The following is a 16679-nucleotide window of genomic DNA, read 5'->3' as shown; positions in this document are numbered from 1 at the left end:
ATTGCGTTCCTCGTTTTCCTTTGCAATATTTCCTTGCCGCACACAATATTCAGCTTACAAATGGAGTGAGTACACTCGTACGCCACAAGGTGCCAAATTATGCCAGCCTAATAATATTGACAAAAATTGCTCAAAACTGCGTTTAGATCTCGGGTTTCGAAGCGTCCATCACCGACGAGGCAGATCTATTTTTGTTTTGCATGCGTTATCGCATTATTGCCCTTCTTGCATCTTGCAGACGCATTAAGGCTCTCACATTTGGTCTCCCGCGTGAGAAGGAAACCCCACAGTTGGTGCCGTGCCAGGGAACTTTGACGGCGATGACCATGTTTGCGACAGTGGGGTGGGGCCTAAAGAGATTGGCTCCTAAAACAACAGGAACGGTGGCCCACTCAAAACACAAGGCCTGCGTCGCACGTGACAATTAGCATTAAGTTAATTTTGTCGGTGCCAACGCACACTTTCGGGAGACCTTGGGCTCTGTTTCATTGCAGACCAAGAATTCATGAAGGCAATACTGTACACAGTATGCGTTATTCATTTCAAGAGGGACGACAATCAACTACAATGTGTCATAATTATCGCATTTAAGAGAAGCTGCCATAGAGGCAGCGATTCGTCTTGGTGTTGTTTGGTTTTGGGAATTGGCATTTTCTGCGGATAATTTCGATGCCCGAAGATGGTGCTGCGGTCACTAACACTTGTACTACTCTGCATCGCCTCCTTGAAATCAGCAGACATATGCCCACACTGAGCTCCAAATCTGATGCATAGAACCCCAACTTCATGCAAAGTTCTTGCATTTCGCTGAGCACACGAAGGCTGGATTAAGGCCGCTCTTGACATGATCCACCATGCCAATCGTTAGCAGGCCGGTAAACTTTAGACTAGGACACCCTCCTACAATAAACGTTACGAGCTGGCTTGCGTCCTTTGCTTCGATGCCATTTTTCTCTTCCTCGCTTCTAGTCTTCACGTGAAGCATGACCTTGAGTGGCGAACGTCCGCTCGCATTCAAGCGTTTGTTCAGAGCATGAGCAGTTTTCTGAGATTCCAACGTCTCCACCATAAACAGGTTTGGTGTCTTCGGGAACTTCCGCACTTTGTTGCTCTGCAGGTGGCCTATAAAGTGCCTCTGGATGTATGGGCAGTCGCACAGAATCTTGGCGCTGTTAGCTTTCTCCACTAGCTTTCAAATGTAGTTCTCGCCGAAATGCCTCTGAACTTCGTTGTAAGCGGTGATCACGAGCTCCTTGGGCTTCGTTTTGCTCACAGCTACGAGGCGTGATGCTGGGCCAGCCAAAGCCGCAGAGGTGGCCGCCATTTTATCGCACACGAACTGCAAAGCCTTACGAATGTCCACTTCACTTATTATTCTTCGCATAAGTATTCAGAGAAAATTCATTCACTCTCCTAACGCCCAGCACGAACAGCCGGAATAAGCAGCGCGGAGGTAAGATGACGCACTGCAGCTCCGATTGCGGCTGTCGATCCGGCCCACATTATTAGTGCATTCTGCTATTCTGCTGCAAGCGACGTTGCCGCTAAAAGCTTTGTAACACATCTACGTTTAACTGGCACTGTATTCGCACCATCGCATAAATGCTTCTTTTTCGTTATTTGCGTTACCATATCTTAGCGCATGAATAAAATGCGTCCTCCGCGATTCAAAACACGCAAAAGTCCAGAGTTATTCAATCATAATAAGCATGACGAAAGTCGGTATGTTAACGATGGTGTCATATATCACTCACATTCTGACACTGCGGCGCTAGTAGAGCTAGTGAAGAATGATGCGGGTAATGCGCTGCTGTCGCAAGCGATGTAACCAAAAGTCGCACATGATCACTTACGTTGCGAAAATTGCGTGTAGTTTCACACAATGCTAGTGAGCGGCGCATCTTGCGCAAAAAAGACGGAGCTGGCGAACATAGAGAAATGCGGCCATCGACACTCATCCTGCACCTGAAAAGTTTCAGTTTAGCGCGCGCTCATAAAAAAAAAATCTACCTTCTCTACTGCCTCAAAGCGTTCCCGTGGTAACAGTTCAAATTATAGAATTCACGGCAAGAAGTTAGTACAGTCCCAGTTCTTCGAATTCAACGCGAGAGGTTTTTGGTCATCATTAAAGTCTCCAGATGTCTCCCTCTTTTTTTCTCAAGCACCTACAACCATCGAAGCATCACCGAGTAATCTTACATTTGCTAACGCTCGTTTTTTTTTTTTTTTTGGGGGGGGGGGGTTAGCCCTAACACCGATGAAACGCGCCCCTCACTCACTAATGAACGGGGTCGGGCAGTAGACAGGCGCTTCAAGGTAGCATACTGTATGCTGAAAGATGCGTGGATAACGTGCCTTGACGTTCATGGCTTTCGTAAATCTACCAAGTTAAGAATAAGATGGCAGCAGACGCTTGCTGGGCGTGAGAGAGAGCTGGGAGCGACAGTTGTCGGTACTTGTCTAGAAGGGAAAATTCTAGGGCAAAGTGGCTAGAATTCTTGCCACCTTATCTGGGGGTCTAGGTCATCATTATCCCCAGGAGCCTGTGAAATCACGAGACAGGTCCGACTGAGTACGGCTGGGCTAGACTGCAACTGCTCGCTCGAAGCGTGCGCAGGTGCAGTCTAGCCCGGCCGTGGACTGAATAAGGACATGGGGATTGCCCCCCCTCCCCTCCTTTTCTTGATGCACGGGGGCGGAGCCCCCGAGATGGCGCCAGTGTCGAAACGGCACCGCGTCCATCTTGGTGGTCTTCGCGTGCTCAATCGCACTCTACCAGTACAAACTGCCGCGTCATGCGCACTGTCACGCACACAGCCCCTCATCGCCGCTCGCGGTTTTCACAGAACGCATAAAGCTCGCTACCAGAGAACATCTGCACCACTACAGAGACTGAGATGGCGGCGGACGCCGCTAGCGCTCCAAGCATATGACGTCACTTGCAATTCTCCAATCAGCTTGTGATTAAAAGGACCCCCTCCCGCACATCTCTGCTAAAGGTTTAAGCTTCGAAAGGTGGTAACTTTGACATGTTGGTATGACATAGTATATATAAGAATAGTGCTACAGAGGAGTAGCACGCGAAAACAACACAAAGTGCTGACTTGTAAAAGGGGAGCACGTCCTTCAAGCAGTGGCTGCCGAACGCGAATGTCGAATACCAATAACGTTAAAGAGGTAGTGCCACAACAGCGTCGGCCCAATGTGAGAGGCTAACCGTTTTCGCAATGTGGCATTGGACACATTAAGTTGCTTCACAAGACAACGTATTGCGAAAGATCTTTTTCGTATTCGATCGAGTAGGACAGCGTAATTAAGCCGACGATTTCATCGGACACGTCATATATCCAGACACTTGCCCCAACGCCACGTGCCTTATGCGTAACGAAAGCGACGCTACACTCAAACAGGTGCTCAATTATTGCAAGGTGAGGTGCACGAGCAATAACCCCAATGCCATCTCGGCCAGATGGGTGCATGGCTGCAATCCTACCTGTTCGACCAGCTCCGTACAGTCCACCGAGCCCACAACGCGGCCGCCACGCCTGGTCCCTGCGTGGGATCCACCTCCTTGCAAGGCTCCACTAAAGTTTATCTTCTCCAATTCTATCTGACCTCATCGGAAATGACGCCACGGTCGACAGAGCGGCAAACAACGACAGAGTTTTAAATAGCATCCACTGGCGCAATTTAGGACTTTCCGGAAGTCCTTCATTTTTCATCTATTTTGAAATTCAGCCCAAGACTTCAACGACCTTCTTGCCCGGATCGTTATACCAAGGCTGCCTTGTATTTCACGGCCGAGGCGTCGTAACCAAGTTGCAACCAAATGAAAGCAGATATATCAAAAGTCACTACGAGTCGTGCTGACCGTGAAACTCTAGCAGCATTTTTTATTTATTTTCTTTATGCCTATCCCGCGTGTGATAAATTTGTGAGAACCTTGCGGCATGATTTAAAATATTTTAATATATCATTTATATTACGAGCCAAAACCACGATATACATGATTATGAGGCTCTGGAAATTAGACCATTTTGTTTAGCCCGCCCCGGCATCGCACAGTACACGGGTTTCTGGATTTTCATCATCATCAGCCCGACTACGTCCACTGCTGAAAAAAGACCTCTCCCATGTTCTGCCAGTCAACCCGGTCCTGTGCTTGCCGCTGCCAATTTATACCCGCAAACTTCTTAATCTCATCTGCCCACCTAACCTTCTGTCTCCGCCCAACCCGCTTGCCTTATCTGGGAATCCAGTTAGTTACTCTTAATGACCAGTGGTTATTCTGTCTACATGCTACATGCACGCGCACTGGCAGCGCACAGTACACGAGTCTCCGGCTTTTCACCTCCATCTAAATGCAACCGTCATGGCCGGGATCAAGCCTGCGACCTTCGGGAGATCGGCAGAGGTTTGTAGCCATGTCCCCAAAAGGCGGACTTGAGGTACAAGTAAAAGAAACAACGTATACGTGGTTTCTTATTGCAACAACTAAGGAAAAAAGTGTGGCGTGACGAAAGTTGAAACAATGACTACAAATATAAGTAGCTTAATTATTTGCCGACGTTCGTCGCGTGATTGCAAGTGATGCCGGTAGTTTGGTTGAAATTCGAGAGCGCAAGGTGTACGAGAACAGGCGACAGCAATGAAGAGGCGCCTTCCGAGACGGAAGATGACACGCTCTGTGGGCCGTATCCTGCGGTTTTCTTTTCGTGTACGTACATATGTTCTTTGATTTCTTTTCCCCACACCATACGGCACGCGCAGATCTCGTCGATGACACGGCGAAGACCAATTTCATGACATTATAGTGCTACAAGATGTAGCTGCAACAGCGCATGCGCGAATGTTGTAGAATCACCGTTAAAAAAAATGTTACACGTGGGTTGCCCGCCTTCATTTTTCATTCGCTGCCACTCGCGCTGTGCATTCTGCAGACGGCAGTTCTTTGGCGCCATATTAAATGGTCTGCTTCAGATACGGGGCGGGCGATAGTCGTAGTACGTATATGTCGCGTTTCAACCTTTTCGCGTTTCAACGTGGCACCCCGGTACTTAACCTCGGCTTGTCCCCGCACTTCAAGAAAATAGCAACGTCTGAACTTCATGTCGGCACCTAACACCGTGGTCTGCACAGCGCGTCACGACGAGTACCTCCTACGGGAAGAGCGCAGGTGGGTTATCGTTTTCGTAACGCCTTCACGCGTGTTAAGAGTTGTTCACGATTTGCGTGGTCGCTTTGCAGTGTTAATTGCCTTCTTTTTTTCTTTCCAGCTTCAACTTGGCTGCTTTGTAAGAGTTCACATGTGCCAGCCATGGCTTCGCGCTCAAGCTTTATTCGCGAGTCCGCGTTCATTTTTATACGCGTGCTTTCATCTTTGCTTTCGTTCGTCTTTGCGAGTTTTGCTTTCATTCCAGGAGCACCAACGTATACGTACCAATGCGCCCCGTGCCACTTGAGTGCTTCTTGACTCTGTGCCGAACGTGCTGCCTGCATTGCGTCGAGTAAGCATGTCTCTCGTATTTCCGTGGAGAGTACTACATTAAACGCGTAGGGCCACCTGGTTTCGAACGCCTTGCCAATCACGGCCATCGTTCGCTGAAAGATTAAAATAGCCGTGCCAAAAGACCACCACAGTGACCTGGCAGCTTACTCGTTGCATTGATAAAGCTAGCACTTAGGCCTTGCCGTTGCCGACCATGGTAGGCAGACGTGTTTGGTTGATAGCAATTTTCCGCGCGGTAGAATTCAAGCGCGGGCGAGCGCGGTGACTTTCCTGTGCGTCAGCGCGCCGTATGACGCAGCCGAATCGCAAAAAAAAAGGCGTACGCGCGTGCCCCCGAAAGCGGGCTCAGCTCTGCACAACAGCATGGGCGGGCGAATATTTTCTTTCGGTATTTTCTTTTCTGTACGTTGCAACCACAAGTCAAGGAAATAACATTGCAAAATACGCCAGCGCTGATGAGATAAGCAGTAGAGCGCGGTTAATGTGCAGCGCGCTGATATCAACGAATAGACTGGCAAGCTGAGCTCACTTTTTGGCCAAGTGCTTACTCTCGCCCTGTTATCAAACTCTGTTCCGTCGTACGGCGCTGACGCACAGAAAACGCACCTAACTATCGCTGGCGTGCGATAGTTAGGTTCGACCGGCTGTACTTCTCAAAATGGGTTCATTTGCCTGTTTTCTTGTCTTTTGCTTCGCTTCTAACAGTTGCTAATCTTTACAGTCCGTTCATCAACACAGGCGCACTGCAGAGCTATCAAAGGCTTCCGGTGGCTGTACTCAAGCGGAAATGGGGTTCATCTTATGGAATGTGTACACTTACCAGGGAATGAGTTTCTCGCTACACTGTGTTGTACATAAATGCTAACAGTAATGCCAGCACCTGGGTCTCAAGTCAATTTTTTCTCTAAATTGATGGCTACTCAATTGCGTGTTGCCACTTGAAATTCCTTTTCGTGATGCTAGTCTATTAGTTCTAATTAAAGCTGGCGATCATAGCTCAATGGCCCCTCGAATTTCGGCTTTCGTTCATTCATAGTGAGGGTATGGTCCCTAGAATATGAACCATAGTGAGAGTTTCGTTCTGGCAGAATGGAAGTTGCCAGCTCGTAACGAGAACTTGTTTTGTGATGCCAGCACGTACAAATGTGTTCAACACGCGCCGCCACGGCTACTAACGGCGCTGACTTGCGTACAAGTGGCACATTCAGTGTGCCCCCACACTTGGATCATCGTGAAGAGAACAGCGCAGATGGTGGGGACGAAGACGCAGTATGCAGCAAGGACTTTAATTAATGGACCTCTGCTCGATGAAATTCAATCACTCGTGTAAGCGTATGTAGTGTACTCGCCGTTTCAAACGGGGCAGTTTAGGGCTAAGTACCGCCCACTTTTGTTTGGGAAGTCCTCAGTTTCCGTCTTATAGGCATAATTTTGACTCCAACACGTACAACGGATCCGACAATATCATTAGAGACCAGATTTGCCACGACTTACCGTCAATATCATTAGAGACCAGATTTGCCACGACTTACCGTGGTTATCCTCAGAAACCAGTCTTTACACTGAAAAAAAAAAAAAACCTTCTTATCCGGTGTGGCTTCGTGAGTATAGTACATAGAGTAACAAGGCTATACAGCGCTCATGCAATCAACATAGCAATTTAGCGTTAAGTAATGCAAAACCCTGAGTTTCGGCAGTCTTCAGTTCGTGATAAGTTTTTGTGTTTTCGACGAGAGTGTTGCTTGCGTAAGCAATGGCTTTAAAAGCCAGATTCAAAGTGGCATGATGTGGGTATCTTAAGCAGTGTTACAATCATACAAAGCAGCAGCTTGGAAAAGCTGTAGATGCCATTATATTCGCTTAGCGCTGAAAGCATAGTAACGGCATAGGTGTGTACCTGAAGGAGGCCGAGAAGAAGAGATGGGGGAGGGCGCTCACCCCTTAGTCGCCTAAAACGATAGGCGAAGTCTGTGCCCCGTAAATTGAAAAAAAAAGGGGGTGGGGGGCTGCGACTAATAAGGTTCCTTGATGCGCGCGGCGGAGGAGGGCGCGCGCATCGAGGAATCCATAGCTGTGACGACTCCCCCCCCCCCCCCCCCCAGCAAAGGAGAACTCTGCGCGCGCTTCCGTACTATGAACTCGGTTTTTAATCAAGCGCTGGATCGAAATGGGCAGACCACTTCTAGTATAGAAATTGGCTTAGCCTCTTGGCACAAGTTTTATCGATGTACTGCACTACCAAGAGCCACTTTTAACGCATCTTGTATGTTGGTAATAAATCGTACTAATGGTGCAACTGAATCTGCCTCTCACTCGTATTTTGAGTCTGCTGTCTACTCAATACAACTGCAATCTTCCTCCTTTGCAAATGTAAAATGGCATATATAATTGTAACTTAGAAGTACTTGTTGTTGGGCTAGTTGGTTCGTCATACTGAGGGGTAATTCTAGACGCCTAAAGCACCACAGGAAGAAATAATCACAGAGAAAGAGCGTCAAACTCGCAACTGATTTATTTGCAGGAGAAACGCAGGAAATATATAGCGGCACACGCATGTGCAGAGCACACTACTTCACCTAGTCACATGACCACAGACATAAACTGAGGACGTTCAACCGGCATATCTAATCAAGCAACGAAGCAAAAAAATCAAGCTCAGACTTGCGCAAGACGACTGACGTGCCACTTATACACAAGTCACCTTTTTTTCTTTATCCAGAACGCTTCCATTATTTGACGGGCCAGAGCATCTGGGCTTTTGGCGAGGACAGAAACGCTTGAAAACCTTGCCTCACAAGAACAGGAACGGCAATGCGCAGGCAAATGTGCTCCGGAATTATTTCGAATTGAAAGCTCATGTTCCCTAATTCTAAAGTTCTAACACCGTCCAGTTTGGCCGATGTAAACCTGGCCACAACTAAGTGGGATTAAGTACACCACACCCACTACGCAAACCACATACATCGAAGCGTGTATTTTTCCGCAGGTGAAGGCGCTCGGTGTTTTAGAAATACGCGTGGGCATAGGCCAGCCAGTTTTCGTGGCGCAGAAAAAACAACAGATACATTGCACCTGCTCGCCACGTTCTTAAGGTTGTGCGCTACCTTATGAACATATGGAACAACCATAGGTCGTTTATCCCTCGGCTGCCTGCATTTTCGTTTGCCCTTGAACTTTTGAAAGAGGGTTTCCAAAACGGATACATTGACAGAATTAGGATAGCCAGCTGAATGCAGCCACCTAACCTGATTCAAGTAGCTATCCTGCATCATGTGATGGCAAGATTTCACTAGCACTCCGTCGAGACACATGGTTGCAATGGCTCTTTTGGTTGCGATGGCTCTACAAGTTTAGAATGAGCTGCATCAGAAGGTAAAAGCTCTTTGCGCGAACGTGGATGATACTCCCAGCACACGTGTTGTTCCGAGAACATGATGCTCAAGTCTAAAAACTGCAATTTATTGTCAGTGGGAAGCTCATGCGTAAACGAAAGGCCGTTAGCATGTTGTCTGAAAAGTTCTAAAATATCATCCACTGAACTAGTGGTGGTCGTGAGAGGGTTAGTGCTTAAAATTACTAAAATGTCGTCCACGTACCGAAAGACTATCAGCACCTTTGCATCGTCAATTGCTTGAGCTAAAACAGTGTCTAAGGAGGATAAGAACATGTTACACAGCGCTGGAGCGACACAAGAGCCAATGCAGATTCCTTGTCGCTGAACGTAAAGATTGGCATCATGTGATACAAAGGTTGAGGTAAGATAAAATTCCAACAACGTCATAAAGTTATCTAGAGATACGCCTGCGGCCCTCTCGAACGCTAGAACTCCGTTCGTTTCAATACAGGTTCTAACGATTTTGAATAGCTCCGAGTGCGGCACAGAATAGAAAAGGTCTTCAACATCGACTGAAAAGCCATACGCACCACCCTGGAGGCAGTGCAGAGTCTGCGTAACGTCATTCAAGTTCTTCACTGCAAACGGGTCTCTGACTTTAACTGTGCAAAGGTGCTTGAGTAAAAATTTACTGACATGCAACTGCCACGAGTCACGTTCACTCACAATGCACCTGAAAGGTATGTAAACCTTGTGTGTTTTTGCACTGAACAACACAGACAGGGTTGCTTGCCTGGAGGTGTTAATAGCCTTAGAAATTTTTAAAAGTTCAAGATCTTTACATAGCAGAATAGCTTTAGCCTTCACCTTGCTTGCTTGTGACGTCGTTGGTACGAAGTTCTTCTGTAGAGCTTGAATAGCCTTTTCACCAAAGGCTTTGGCTGTCAGTACCACGAAACCACCTTCCTTGTCGGCTTGCATGAGCTGTAGATGGTTCCTCCGAAAGTGCGTGACAACAGCCTTAGTAGGGTCCTTAGGGTGAAGATGCGTTCGCTGAACGTTCTTCAAAAGAACGTCCACCCCATCCAATAGGCACCTTTCTCCGTCCTCTCCGAACGCACACTTGGCTATCCTCCTAGTAGTAGCCAGTAGTTCGTGAACCCGGAGGTTCGGTGGTACCGAAAACTTCGTTCCTTTCTTCAACAGGCTAGAAATTCGTTCAGGTAGCTCCACGTTGTCTGGCAAATGAAGCTCGACTGGATCGGCAGGTACCCTCCTGGGTTTCTTCGGCAAAAAGTTTAGTGTGCATCGTCACCAAAACTCCGTTGTCTGGGCGATTACTCGATGATACCTTTTTAACTTGTGATGAGCGTACCACCCCGTGTCCACCTCGAAGCACTTTGCTCGTAGACATTCTTGCAGAAACCTGATTTGCCTCCAAACTTCAGATTTCCCGATCCGGCATACCCTCTTCGAATGGCCCATTGAAGGTTTGACTGTTCCGAACAAGGCTTGCACTTCAAGAGGAACTATTCCACTGTTGATGCAGAAAGCCAAATATCTTGCGTGACTCATCATGTGACTACGTGAAGTAGTGTGCTCTGCACATGCGTGTGCGGCTATATATTTCCTGCGTTTCTCCTGCAAATAAATCAGTTGTTAGTTTGACGCTCTTTCTCTGTGGTTATTTCTTCCCGTGGTGCTTTAGGCGTCTAGAATTATCCCTCAGCATATATAATTGACCTCTCTGTGCCGCATGGTGTTCTAAACTTGGTATTTGGAACACCACCAGATGTCAGTGTCTATCGCTAGATGTCGGTGTATATCGGCAGATTTGTAAAACAGGTGCATTATGTCACACGGTTAACAGGTGGCCCTATTTTCTCTTCTAGCTTGCCAACCATGACGCCTGGTGCATGAAACTGACAATCTCTCCTGTCCTTTGCATACATCGCCCAGCCTTTGCTTTCTGAACCTTCTCGGTCGAACGTCCTTCATAAGAGCATTGAATCTTAATGCTTGGCGGCCTGCATACAGTGACTTTGGCAAGTGCGTTTCTTTTTCCGGTGATTGCTTTCGTAGTCCGTGTTTGCATATCGCCAAGCATTGATGAGCCATCATGTAATGAAATTTCGTGCAGCATTTGGTCTGTCATCTCTTGTAATCCTATCTTAGCAGATAATGTTGAAGGTGCGTTGCGACAATTTTTGTGGTCTGCGCAGACCTAGACACTCGCAGCATTGTGCTAGGAGTGGGTTCGTAGGCGTGCGCATGGTGGGGGAGGGGGACGTAAGGGCAAAAAGGTGGAAGTGTTCCTGGTACCTTAGGAGAGGGGTGTGTGCAAAGTCTACCCTCATGCATTGACCTAATCGTGGAGAGGGGCGCTACACCCCCCCCCCCCCCGTACCTGAAGGGGAACCTTTCTCACACCTATGGGTAGGTTATTCAAACTTCGCGCTGTGAAAGTGGCACCGAGAATGGTTCGATATATTAATTAGGCGCAAAGAATGGCGATGTACGAAAAAGGACACACGCACGACTCCTCCCTTTTCGTGGGTGTATTTTTTATTCTGTCGTATTTTTCGCGCAAGCTTCTATTTCAAATCGTGCAACGCCAACACGCCCAGTAGTTCACTGTTGCACTGATAACGGACTTCAAAAGCACGTGCTTTCGGGTGCACGTTAAAGAACCCCAGGTGGTCAAAATTTCCGGAGCTCTCCTTCACTGTGTCTCTCATAATGATATGGTGGTTTTGGAACGTTAAACCCGACATATAAATCCATCAAAAGCATTTGCGTGTGCCGGCCCATGTGTTTGCATACCTGTACCCACTGTCCGCTGCCTGTACTACCCGGTATATGTTTAAGCTAATGTGAGTCAGTCTGGTAAACATTCCTTGTCAAATTTGTAAGTGGTTTTGTAGCTACAAGGCAATCGCATTGGCAGATGGGTACACTTGCCCAAAGGCTCCGTGAAAGTCGGTTGCAGCTGCTTGTCACAGAGAGTTGGCAAAATAATGGGGAAAACATCGAAAGTGACCTTTTAGGTTTGGGATTTGGCAACAGGAAGACCACCGGAATCGCATCACGGCTGATGTATCTGATGGGAACCTTAAGATAAGTCTTAAAGACGAGTTTCAACGATGCTGCAGCCATTTAACATATGTAGTCTCGAAATGAAAGCAGACTCTTGGAGGGAACGGGCACAGCATGGAGGTGTGGTGGAGGAAAACTAAAACATTGTGTACCTTTATTCAATTACATTACTTCTACATGGCCGATATCGTCAGATGAGTGAAATACATCACTAGCTATCGACACTCCAAACACAACCTCATATAATCCAATACGCTCAATCAACATGACAACGGACACAAGATAACGCGAAGGCAGCGTCGCCCATGAGCGGCCCTATTTCGCGCGTGGCGGCTGGTGTGAGTGGTTGTCTCCTGATGGTGTCCCACGAACAGTCTCTCGTGGCTCCCCTCGTGGCGAGTCGAACATCAGCTACACCACCTTCGCGTTATTTTTCATTTGTTCTTGTGGTGAGTGTATTGGAGTATCGTATGAGGTTGTGTTTAGCACGTTGATCACTAGTGATGTATTTCACTCGGCTGAAGATATCGTCGGTGTAAAGTAATTGAACAAATGTACACGATCTGTTCGTTTAGCCGACCGTGCCTGACGAGTCTGCTCCGTGAGCGGGACATCATTTCGAGACCTCACACATGTTAGTCAGCGATACGTATTCACGGCACCTGACTTTCGGGAGCCCTGGGAGCGTGTAAACCGTACTAGCAGCGGTGTATCTATGCCACTGCCAACGGAATCTTTAGAAGACCGTATACATGCCCAGGTGACCATTTGAATTTTTATATCCTCTGATCGGGTCAAATCCGCGGGTCCATTTCTACTCCCGCACTTTATATTATAGTACCTTACGCTGCTTGTACCACCAGCAACTACACTGAAATGTACATATGGTCAAGCCAAGCGCAAATGCCCGCTTTTGGGCTGGTGTATAATTTTCAAGTATACATGCCATCACCGCTATCATTGCATTCAGTTATCCATGGGTTCAACTTCTCATACGAAATGCGTGTAACTGGTAACTTACCCACTGGACTATATCGTCGCAATTGAGCGCACACTGGTGCAGACATATGGTAATGGGACATGGACCCTGTCTGTGACTTTGTCCTCGTAAATGATTGAGTTGTCAAAGCTTACAAAGGCTGAAAGTAGCTACTGTTCTTAAGCTAAACACATTTGGATTTTGTCCTATGTATACAGTGTTTCCCGTAAACTTGTGTGTGCCGCCTTACCAGACGAATGGACAAGCCAAGGAAAGCATAGCCGACATTGTTTGCTCAACTGTAGCGTAACATAAATAAAACGGAATGAAAGTGGACGAAAAAGCACCAATTTGATCTGTTAGACCTGACCCCACAACCTTCAAAGTATACGTCCGGACGTTCTATCACTCTTTGATACGAGTATCCCCATCGACTTAGTCGGGTATCTCCAAAGGTGTTAGCCAGCGCCACTTCTAGGCAAGGTGGCCAGTGAGAAACGTTTTCGCCAGAGGCTGTCACGTGGTATTTGCATGAGACAGCTCATGGATGTTGTGCTAACCTAAGCTGTTAATTCTATTGTTCATTCGTAGTGGAAACCTCACCCTGGTACAGTTGTTTTTATTGTGGATTATTTCATTCTTCAACGCAACCAAATAAATTGGACAATGAGTCCAAGAAAGCGTAGCAGGCACTGTCTTGAATGGTCAAGCGTAGCAATTATGACAGCGAATTAAGGCGGACGAAGAATCTCCCTTTCTGTGCGTGGGGTTAAAACCCAAACTTCCGATTATCACGTGCGATGCAGTACCGATTGTAGAAAAATATCCCCATTCGTTCGTCCATTCTTAGGCGAAGCAGGAATTCCAAATTGTCTTAAATATTGCGTTCCTCGCGTTGCTGTGCGTACTTTATGCATCTGCACGACACACAAACATGAATTCTCGGTGTGCTTACAGCTTCTCTACTCGCGCTCTCATGCAGTAAATGCGTTGTTGGAGACTGGCCATGCCATCCCTTTGTCCACAACGATCAAGTCAGCTTCGGGTTCCCGCCTCTTGCTTGCCTTCTGGGGAACGCGTCGTGCAGCAAAGCCCGTCAACGTGGCCTGCCCTTCTGTCTTCACTTCGTTAAGAGACTCCCTTCTACGCAGCTCCTCATCACTATACGCTGTCGCCAACGGCGGATGAAGAATCGTTGACGGACTGGATCTCGCCTTGCCTCCGCGAGGCGTGCCACCGAACTCCGGATCCACATTCTGCCCATGAAATGCTGTGAAACATTCTCACGTGGGTGTATACGTCAGTGTTATCGGGCAGTGCTGCTTCAGTTATAATCTCAAGACTTAGATTATATCACACCTCTAAGTGTTGCGCTGTTCGGCCGCCATATGTAGAATCTATAGTTTTTAGCTACTGTCAGATATGTTAGACCCATACTTTAAAATAAATTACACAAGCGCAACGTTTTTTGCAACGCTTCGCCATCTTTGTATTTCACCACCATATTTGACTGCAGTTAAATTGGTCAATCCAGCTGCACGCTTTTCTTAGCCACGATACATATGCATTCACATTGTGCATTGCAGTGGCATATTGATGCTTTTTTGCTTATTTATCCATCAAAAGTGTAGCAACTTGGCTAAATTCATTTGTCAATCTGTGTTACAGGCAAGCTCTCTTCTGTGAGTGCATGTGTTTGCTCGTGTTACTGGCGCATTTTACGCTGTTCCATTTCGCCCCTTCACCTGTGAGCTCTGTACTCCAATTCGCTTTGGTCTTGAGGCTATTGTGTGGACGCGCTTGGAAGGTTCTCGTTTGTCAAATGAAGAGATTCAGCTGAAGTATCGTCATGTGTGGGTAATAGACTTCATTTCTTTGAAATCTATTTCCTTCTGGTATCCTGGTCAGAGAGCATCCACAGCATTCGTATATGGTCCATGGCTAACACTTCGTCACCTGGTTGTGGTCCGCAAGCTTCAAACTACCTGTTATATCCTTCAGTTTCTTTCTGCTGGTATTGAATTTCCAACTCGGCAGTGCGCTTTGCATGCTTTGGTCTTGCTTTGCCGTGCCGGTAAACATGTAAGAGCATCAATAGGCCAAAAAGAGCACAATGCGACTGGAGTGTATGTGGGGCTGGGCCATAATCATGACAAAGAAAAAAAAACTTTCGCTATGATGAGAGCAGGTATGGCACGTAATGCTTTCCCATTTTTATTTAGTTTGTTACTGTGTTCCTCTGTATATGATTTTGTAGAAAACAAATAGACGGGCCCGAGGACAATAAGCACCCTGGGTGTGCTAGTGCATTTTTATAGGGTCGTGGATTTTAGGGTTGGGGTCCTGTCCCTCGCAGCGGTACGTTGCAGTAGTAGCCGCTTCTAGTTTAAGAATTGCTCACTAGATTGCATTGTGTGTATGTCTTTGTAACTAACATCGCTAGATGGCGTTATTGGTTTTTGTATAGTTGACGGTTTCGTACAATTTACGGACGGACGCTTCGCGTCACTCATCATTCACTCCGTGGATGTGCTGTGATTCTTTTTTTTTTTTTCGGCGGGGAGGAGTTCTAGAATGTTGATTGTCAATCAGAGGATCATGAGTACGTGCCGCTTAGTGAATTTTGGTTGTCTTGAACAGGGCATGTTTTTGCCAGCTAGGATTGAGAATGTTTTAGGTGGCCAGCGGAACCAACCTTGCGAAATTTGCAGGCAATTGCCCCACCCGGTCGCTTACTTTCTAGCTATATATATACATGTCCACCATTGTGTAATAGATAAATGCAGTCAGCATATTTTCTTAACCATGTTCATCAATGTGCAGTCGGGTAAAACTTGAGAGGACCACATAAGCCCGCCTAAATAAGTGAAGTACGGCCGCCGGTCACCTGTGGTTAAAGAAGGAGCGCTGCTCATGCACTCCGTGGCGTTCTCCAAAAAAAAAAAAGTGACCAGTTGTTGAGTTGCGGAGTTGTTGACAGCCGGAGTACAAGCCCATTGGTGCTGACTTGTGAGGAATCGCCTTTGAGGAAGCAATGCCGTTGACTTGCATCAGTCAGTCTAGCAGAGGGCGAAAATATATTTAATGGTCTTATTAGGAAACATACCGATTTTCAGAAGTATGGAGGATTGTGTTTAATTTCTTATTATATTCTGCCCTGCACATCTGCGGATAATAAATGTGGAGCAATAGAAGAAAGATATTGTACAAGTACTTTTAGGCATCTACCATTTCAGTGCTTTTTTCTTCTTTTGGCTGAAGCATATGGTTGCTTACATATAGCTGGTTCAATTTACCATAACAGTGTGCAATACGTTCATTTTAATTCATATTACCACCCCATGCTGTCTTTGCCCAGTAAAGTGAGAGTTCCCATCTAGCTTCCATAGCAGACCCGACTTCACGTGCAGGTTTCTGAACTGATTCTTTGTCCAGGGACTTGAGCTGCTGTGTTCGTTTACGTTCTTTGTTATAAATTTTGTGGTTACTGCAACACATAAAAATAAATTGTAGATTGTGCGTTACGTTTTCTTACTTGGCGTTCGCTGGTGCTCAGCCATTCGAGTTCTTCTCTGCTGCCGTGATTGAAGCCTGTTGGAGCACACAGCGTTGCTCTGTAACTCATTCTTAAAATAGTGACCTAGACGTCGGAATAACATATGAAACGTGCTTAAAAGAGGGAACCTCAGACAAAGCAGAAGATAAAGGCTTCAAGAGATGAATATTCAACATGGCATGTTGGCAGAGTTGTTTCGACAAAT

The 16679-nt window shown here is 46.8% G+C and overlaps 1 protein-coding gene and 1 pseudogene across 3 annotated transcripts; one reads left to right on the top strand and one right to left on the bottom strand.

Annotated features, from left to right (window-relative positions):
• Positions 1-558: 558 nt before the first annotated feature.
• LOC119165013 (pyridoxal phosphate homeostasis protein-like) lies at positions 559-1603 on the bottom strand (annotated as a pseudogene).
• Positions 1604-4771: 3168 nt separating this feature from the next.
• On the top strand, positions 4772-16437 carry LOC119165636 (uncharacterized). Of its 3 annotated transcripts, none has more exons than XM_075873575.1 (4): positions 4772-5176; positions 5277-5294; positions 5421-5507; positions 13901-16437. In XM_075873575.1, the coding sequence occupies exons 1-4, from the start codon at positions 5109-5111 to the stop codon at positions 14115-14117; spliced, it is 390 nt and encodes a 129-aa protein (XP_075729690.1). In that variant the 5' UTR covers positions 4772-5108; the 3' UTR covers positions 14118-16437. The 3 variants fall into 3 exon arrangements, with proteins under 3 accessions (XP_075729690.1, XP_075729692.1, XP_075729691.1); XM_075873577.1 differs by lacking the exon at positions 13901-16437 and adding an exon at positions 10736-10882; XM_075873576.1 differs by lacking the exon at positions 13901-16437 and adding an exon at positions 6231-6388.
• Positions 16438-16679: the final 242 nt, after the last annotated feature.

Source organism: Rhipicephalus microplus, chromosome 9 (assembly GCF_043290135.1).
Source record: "Rhipicephalus microplus isolate Deutch F79 chromosome 9, USDA_Rmic, whole genome shotgun sequence".
Lineage (NCBI taxonomy): Eukaryota > Metazoa > Arthropoda > Arachnida > Ixodida > Ixodidae > Rhipicephalus > Rhipicephalus microplus.
The sequence above is the reverse complement of the archived record's forward strand: the minus strand, read 5'-3'. Positions and strand labels throughout refer to the sequence as shown.